The sequence below is a fragment of the Cibotium barometz genome, chromosome 54 (assembly GCF_041138505.1).
Source record: "Cibotium barometz isolate CiBa-2024 chromosome 54, ASM4113850v1, whole genome shotgun sequence".
NCBI lineage: Eukaryota > Viridiplantae > Streptophyta > Polypodiopsida > Cyatheales > Cibotiaceae > Cibotium > Cibotium barometz.
In genome coordinates this window covers 29,653,982-29,662,372 of record NC_141099.1, presented here as the reverse complement: position 1 = coordinate 29,662,372, position 8,391 = coordinate 29,653,982, and the positions used below count along the sequence as shown (strand labels likewise).

The window sequence follows — 8,391 nt, the reverse complement described above, 5'->3', positions numbered from 1 at the left end:
AGTGGCTGACTCCTATCCCAAACTCGACTCCCCTGGCATGGCTTGGTGTGTTTACCAAACATGATATTCTCATGGCAATCCATAGTATAGATGAGGGCAGTGGTTTGCTCACTTTTTCTATTGGATCCCATGGCAGATTAGAGCGGTCCTAACTCCCTTAGAGGATTTCAGGGGCTTCACCTTATAGAGAGTAAGGGTTTTCAGGCACGGGAGTGGCATGTAGACCCCCCACCGACCAAGGTGGCTAGGGAGAGATTCTGGCATCTATGGATATGGGAGTGCTGACCTCTCACGCATTGCCAATGAGACCCAGACGAGTGGACTTGGTATGACCCCGCTGATTGGGAGGAGTCTATGGACGCCCCCTTCTTTGCATATACAGTGCGGCTTGGCCGTAGGATCCAGATGCCAGAGATTGACAGCACCCCGGTAGCAGAGCAGCAGCACATTGGTAGTCACAAGGCCTCTCAGAGCGTTTCCTCTGGAAGAGCCTCTGGGACAATTTTCGGCCTAGAAAGATCACCATCTTTCTTTGGCTGCTGATGGCACATAGGAGCTTGGCAGTCGACACTTGGCTAGCTGTGGGAGGTCGGCCAACAGATTTCCCGAGGTGCGGCCACCTTCAAGAGTCTCAACAACATTGTCTTTGGGATTGCCCGAAGGCTCAGTAGATTTGGCGACGGAATTTTCCGCATCTTAACAATGGATAGGACCTCGACCATGGGGAACTATCGCTTGGGCCACATAGATGAAGGTGGTCAAGGCTTACGAGGAGGATGGGGGAGGACCAGCCCTTCAACTCTCTCACCACCGCATTTCGGTAGTATCAGCCCCAGCCCCATCTACATACCACTGCGACCAGGCTCATGTCAAAGATGGGAGATTTGTTAGTAGCATTGCAACCTGGCACATTTGGCGAGCTAGATGCAGTGAGGCCATTGAGGGTACCCACCCTCCACCTGCTGAGTCCATCAGGAGCATTTGGCTTGATATCATTCATACCCTCCCCACAGTCAATGGGGGAAATTACAGGGAGGTTCTGACCGCATGTGGAAGCGGTGGGAAGCTTTCTTGAGACTCTAGAGGCATGGCCCTTTCCTCACAGATCAAGGTGGTGACCCCACTTGGCATTATAGACCACCTCTATGGTTGTTCCCCCCCTCCCCCTTTATATGAGATAGCCTTCTCCTCATAGAGCGGCCAGTCGAAGGAGAAGAGTCTCTTGTCATTTGATCATTTGATTTCCGCCCACACACAAGGTGAGGTTGTATCTAGCCCTATGGGGTTGTATTTAGCCCATTATGGCTATTTGTTTTTCGTTAACTAATAGAAGGATCTTTTTCCCAGGGAAAAAAAGTTAAGGTAAGCATGCCTTGATGTTTGAGAAATCTCACAAAGAGTGGTGCAAGCCATGACACTCCAACCTCACCATGTGGTGCCACTTGTTCATCAATTCTACTATTGAGGAAGATCACTTCCTCGAAATCATAGCACTCCTTGGCCTCAACTACACCCTATCAATGACGATCTGCTTTACTCGGCCATGGTAACCATGAAGACCCTCATTCATCATGCGAGGAGTATGAAGTCAACCTACAGCCAGCTTTGTCACATGACCAACAACCAATACAACCCACAGGACATCCTCCGACTACATCAAATAGTCTACACTTACCTTGAACAAGCCCTTGCCATTCAGAGATGGCACCATTCACACCATCCATGTGGCTTACCTGCAAGCAAGGCGTCTCCATGTACGAGGCAGGAGAGGCCTATGCTTTTTTCCAATGCCATAAGCTAGAATAGATGAAGATGAACAACCTTGAAGATTCCTAAGTAGGCAAACAAGGCAAGACCTAGTCTTCTAGAGAAGAAGATCTGCAACCCGATGAGGCACACTCTTCTGGCAGTTTGGGTGACAAAGCAAATTCCCAAATGCCAAACCCAAAGCGAATTCCCAGAAGCCAAACCCACCCTCGTTCCTCAAGCCACTCTATATTACCATTATCGAATCATTCCATGAGGGGACGGTTGTCAATGAGGCACCACTTCCAGAACCACTCAGGAAGAAGCCAGTGAAGACGACGGGATAAACCCATGGGTGTCCTTGCATGTCCATGAATAGAAATCCATATACCCATCCAATGTGCGAGAGCTCACATTCCAAGGCAACCTTCATAACAACCTTGATAGACCCTTTTACATGGCCGAAACCCTTCCAGTGAATTAACACATGGATCACATGTTTACCCAGTGGAAGATCAACCACCACTTATTGCTCAGCACATTAGAGGAGGCTGGCAATTTGTCGATCCACTGGACTACACAACCGTAGGTCATATAGGAGTATAACTCGAGTGGCTCACATCATCTCCTCAATGACCACCAAATGTGGCGAGAGCATATGGCTGCACCCAGAGAAGTCCGCATTGACCCTAGGTCCAAACCAAAAGAAGGTGGTTGTGGCATAAGTTCTTGTGCACATGGAAGGACCCGTCTACAACTTCCCTACTTTCCAATTGTTTATGGGTCTAAAGTCGCTACAAAACCCTCATCCAGGGGTGCCACAAAAATAAGATGCATAGTAAGAGTCAAATAAAAAAGAAAAATAAGAGTTGAAAAGTTTTTAAAAAACAGTTTAAAAAAGTAATATGCTGGAGTTTTCACCGGAAGGAGATTTCACATGGGCACGCCTTTAGCCCATGCTCATGCACGATGGCACTTACGATATATACACGGGCTTTGATATTGTAACGATAAAGGAAAAATGATAGATACAAGATAGCTCATGATATTTTAAAGGATAAGGCATCAACATTCCCTTGCATAGAAGTCTCATTATAATAAATAATAATTCAATATATGTCAAACACGGTATCATCCTTGGGTACATTTTCTCCAAGAACGGCATCTCTACAAATGAGAACAAGATCCGTGTGATTGAAACATGGGTTTAAAAAAATGTGTGATGCAAGGCTTTGTCTTCGATTACGATCCTCCCCCCTCTCTCATGGGGATGACATTTTGTGCTTCATCATAATACCCTGGGACCCCATAAAGAATATTTTACTACTGCCATCTTGAATGTTGCTACCTCAAGGTAGTTTCATCACATTCCACATAGATCTTTCTCTTTCCATATCTATGCCAATTTGGGTCCTTGGAATAATCCAAAATTCCATTCAGTGCACAACACTAATCAATGAATAAGCATTTTTAGTTCTCGGGAAAGCTAGCTTTCTCAAAGCTTGCTTTCAATCAGTGGGAGAACTCGAGATTAGTGCATAGTGGCAAAGTAAAGAAGGGGACCTTGGAATGCATATACAAGAAGGGGAGGTCGTGTTGGGAGGAGGCCGTCTATTGCACATGGTAGCAATGTTAAACAGGTGAAGCAGAAGGAAAAACAATGGAAAGATGGATAATAGCACGAATACTATAAGGAAGAGTGGTAGCCTAACGGGAAAGTTAACTTTATATTACCGTCAGAAGGAAGAACTAGGTGGGGGAGAAGACGACTCGTTTAGCAGAGCAGGGTTTTGAGGGGTGGCCGTGTAAGGTAGGTGTCCATTCGGAGCAAAGGAGAGGAAATGGACACAGGTGCTTCACATCAGGCTTCAATGTTAGACTTCTGAAGCTAGGATTTTTAATAGCCATTAGGATTTGAATAATAATGACTATGCCTTTGTTGGTTTTGATTAAACTGAGGGCACTTAAGTTATACCAAGGTTTGACCATCAATTAATTAAAATCTAATATCACATTTTCATAGTTTTTAAAAAAAATTGTGATGCTACCTTGAGGGCATAACATAATATCCAAAAGTTTAAGCCTTGAGAACATGTTTATGAAACGTACGATGGTTAACCATGCACATAAGACGAACTCTAATTCCCTCAAAAGCATGCAGCAGAGCCCAAAGAGCTTTGCCAGATGCAAACCTGTAGAATAGCATGCATAAGAACCATAAGAGCTTTCCATATGTAAACCCTGCACAAAAAGGACTTACATACACAATGAGCTACAATAGCTTTTATTAGACATCTTCCCATTGCTCCAACAAAAGTAGTTGATGTATAAGCTTATATACATACAACAGTGGCATGTCTTTAATGCAAATATGTGAATGTATGAGGCAATCCTTGACTCTCATTTTAAAAAAAGGTTCTTGGCAAATCTCATCTGAGGCGGCACAAACTAGAATTCATTTGTATTTAAGCATCTCCAATTGCACCTTGAAACAAGTGTATACTAGTATTTTGAATCACACCATTGCAACATCTTAGTAGGCATAATAAATACAATACTGTTTTTTCATGATTTGTCTTGGTCTGAATGGGCTACAAAATTATGACCAGCAACATATGAGAAGCTATTAGAAATAAAGCAAGCCAAGGTGATTAAAGATAGAAGACCCCCCTTGCAATGGTCTGAGGATTGCTGCAGAGAGACCTAGGGGGAGGAAGTAAACAAAGGATGATATAGCAGCTGGCCTGGTCTGATGAAGCTTGTTCCCTGTTGCTTCATAGTCCATTAACTTTGTTTCTTATGTAATCACAGTTCTATACTGTGATAATAAGCAATACACTCGCCCAAGTCATAAGAACCTAGGACTGCCAATGCACCAGCAAGAACTCCAGCCATGGAATTTCTAATGCACTTGTACCACTGACATTCATATTTCAAAAACCATATAGAAGTTGTGTGATGCCTTCATACTTTCACAATTTAGGGTGAAAGGGTGTACCATTTTGATGCAACCTTGGACAAAGTTCATGGACACAACCAGATAGAAACCAACCAAGCAAGCAAGAGTAGCAGCAAGGTTGGTCACTATGGCAATTTGAAGAGAGTTTTCTTTAGAAAGAAGGGATATGAAAATCATAGATCTCACAACTAGAGTAAGAAGGCTATTCAGCATGAAAGTTTCCAAAAAGATAACTCACCTACCCCTACTTCATCTCATTATCATTTTAAACCTTGGCCCTCATCAAAGGATTACATGCAAACTTCCTGAAGCATAGCAACCTGACCCCTCTACCCTAAATCTGTACAAACAAAAATACTGTCTTCAATGTGATATATTGAGCATTATCCTCACACCATACAATAGGATTGACGAGAATTTCCATGGATAGGTGAATACATCTCTTTAAAAAATCTAAGATGGCAAACTGTGCAACTAGCAAACATATTGGTGTTCAGCTTTAATGGGTAGTTCAGCTATTTTTCAGTTGCTTGCTTTATAATGAAGCCCCATGACACCAAGGTAGTCTTTCTACGCTCTCCCTTTAATGAAGAAATTATTACTTGGACGATGGGATGCACCTTAACTCTATGGGTCCATATGTATTGACAACAAGTTGTGTTTAATCTCTTTGTGATGCATGCCTACTCTCCCCATTATAATCAGATCACTGAAAACCTGTGCATGTGCACAGCAGCATCATTAAAAGACAATCTCAAGCAAGAGTTTGAAGTCATTCATTCTTGTTATGGTCTTCTGGGTACCTACATAGTTGCCGGTCATGACCAGGGCTGTTTATTTTAACCATACGTGTAGCAGACTTCAAGCCCATGCTTTCAACAGGAAGCGATTACTAGAGGTATATTAACATGCAAAGTGTGTAGAGTATCCCCAGTGGATATTCCTTATGCTTGGTTTTAAAGAGTTTGTTTCTTGTTTTAAGCATCAAATGGGCCAAGAACATATAAAATACAAACTGATCATATATTATAAACATATTAACATCAAAGCAAAAGCATCCAGTGCATAAGAACCATCACTTTTTAGAGATACAATCCCTCACTCTTCAAAGAAATAACAGAATAGAGACCACCTGATTCGCGATAGCAAGGCAGCAGCATCTACATCCTAGTATGTTGCCAGTCAGAGTGGAAAATTTTTTGATTTTGTTGCCCTCACAGACCAAATACAGTCTGTCGGACAGTAACTAGAAACAGAAAAGGTTACGAGGGAAGGGTTTAAACTTTTCCTTGAAACAAGGTCCTAGACACATACCTTTTCATATCCGAGAAGACGTGCATGACAAGCACTGGCATACTCAAAGCATGCCCCAAACCCTTGCTTCCAACAAGGTGCTTGCCTAGAAAAATCCACACAGCAGAGAAGGCTTGTATAAACTTCATTCAGAAGACATCTTTCTCGTCTCCCACACTTCCACTCCCTGCATCTCCTTGCGTGCAACAAAGAGACGCTGCCCACCAGCATCAATATTTGTAATCTCATGACCCCCATGCCGCCTGCTGTGCTCCACATAGTTCCTCCGGAAAGAAGTCTCCCAGTATTCCCTGTCGGCCAGATCTAGTTGAGTTCCAGCCAGTGGCACCTCTGACCAGACCTCGAGATCACCACCACGGCTACAATAAATCTGCTTGTTGTAGCATAACAGCTTGCTGTTCAACCCTTTCTCCTTTACAGCCATGCTTGGGTTCACCTCCGTGAGTGTCATCCATGGATCCTGCACTTTAAGATGCCTCATGTCAGCCATGGCAATATTACCTGACCCTAAGTTGATTTTGAATATGCCTGCATGTTCCTCATCTACAGTGATGTCAGAGAAGCTGTCCCGCTCAACAAGGCGAGGATCGACACCCTGCACATTGGGCTCTTTCCATTCCCAAACATGCTTGTTCTGCCGGATATCCCATAGTCTGATGTATCCGTTGTATCCAAATGTGCCCCCATGGATGCCTACAGTCATCAGCCAGTTGTAGGTGGAGAGCCATTGAAGCTTGGTGGCAACTTTGGAATGGCCTGCATTACCATTTTGTCGGGCAATCTCACCGGTAACTTGGAGGGTGAGGCGGTCAATAAGAACGACAGTGTTTTCGAGCTTGTGGCCATTCTCAAAAGCCGCAAAGAGAGTGGTAGGATTGGAACAGATGGCTCGGACGGAGGGCTTGTAGACACGGGTGTCATTCTTATCAGACCAGACAACGCTCTTGGCGTGGACACCATGAAGAACATCGTAGATGTGAAGGCCAGGGAGGTCGGTGGAGCCACAGGCGACATGGCTGTCAGAGAGGCGGTGGAGGGAGTCGATGGAGTTGAATTCAGTGAGGGTAGTACGGTGCTTACGGAGGGCCCAGTCGAAGGAGGTGATCTTGCTGCCATGGGAGATCAAGAGCGATCCATCTGGGGAGGCACAGAGGGCAGAAGGGTAGTCCCGGCCGGTTGGTAGGAGGTTAGTTTCCTTTTGGAGGTCTATGCCGTCCAGATGGTCGGGAGCCATAGCTTCTTTCACGATTCTGAGAAGGCCGTAGAAGGATGCTTCTTCGATGAGGGCATCCTTGTCGTACAACGAGGGCAGCCTCCGGGTGCGCAGAAGGTTGAGGAGGATTCTGAAGACGGCCGGATCCCTGTCGAAGAAAAGTTCCGTCGGATCCGAGGGCAACACGGGCGCCGACCTGGCGAGCAGAGATCCATGGCCGCCGCTCTGCAGAGTGGCCGTTGTGGTTTCGAAGACCTGTCCGCCAACGGAGATGGTCACGCGGCGAGAGGGCTTCTGCTGCTGCTTCTGGGGCTCTGAGGAGCCTCCATTACTGGTCATGGCTAGAGATAGACAGATATCTATATATAGAGACAGAGAGAAAGCGAGAGAGAGAGAGAGAGAGAGAGAGAGAGAGAGCAGAGACTATTGCAGCTCGACCTCCTGGCTATGGCAAAGCTCGAGCTCCTGGCTATGGCTGAGCGGTGTGTCGTTCGTGAGAAATTTTGTGCACACACAAATGAAATGAAATGCACTTTGTAAAATGTGTGGAGCTTTTGGTGTTTTGACCCGGCTTCATGTGTTGACCTGGGTTGAAAATTCAACGTTCAAAGTTGTAGCCAAAATTGAAACGCAAAGCACATTTTTTATTTTTCTTTGTGCATGGAATTAGCCTGTTTTGGCACTAGTCTACCCTTAGGCAACCCTTAGGCTATTTAGGGTTGATTTTTCATATAGTGCCCAAAAATGGGCATTTTGATTGTCAAATCAGGCGGGAGCTCACTTGTTAAGGTATTTGGCTGATATACCCGAAGTTTATGGGTTCAAACCCTACTAGCTATCCCGATTGATGCTATCTCGTATTGTTTCCCACGGGTGTGTGTTGGGTGTGGTGTTTGTAAAAGGGCCCTGAGGCCGTGAGTGGAGCCCTCTCATCAACTAGGAATTAGATGTGCAATTTTATTTTATTTTTTAAGATGGTCAAATAGAGGTTTAATTTGTAGCCATCCTCCACACCATCAACAAACATCAAAGGTAACACAACCCTCACGACTGATTTTTGACACGCATTTTACCTGTTTTTCCCATCTTACATGCAAAATTTTTGAGCAACCATCGAAAAATACTGAAAAGTGATGTTCTTTCAAATTTCCAGCTAATT

At 44.6% G+C, this 8,391-nt stretch overlaps 1 protein-coding gene across 1 annotated transcript; it reads right to left on the bottom strand.

Moving 5' to 3' along the window:
• Positions 1 to 5,713: 5,713 nt before the first annotated feature.
• LOC147608023 (protein ENDOPLASMIC RETICULUM-ARRESTED PEN3-like) lies at positions 5,714 to 7,756 on the bottom strand. The gene has a single exon (XM_086789784.1). The coding sequence runs from the start codon at positions 7,569 to 7,571 to the stop codon at positions 6,144 to 6,146; it is 1,428 nt and encodes a 475-aa protein (XP_086645910.1). The 5' UTR covers positions 7,572 to 7,756; the 3' UTR covers positions 5,714 to 6,143.
• Positions 7,757 to 8,391: the final 635 nt, after the last annotated feature.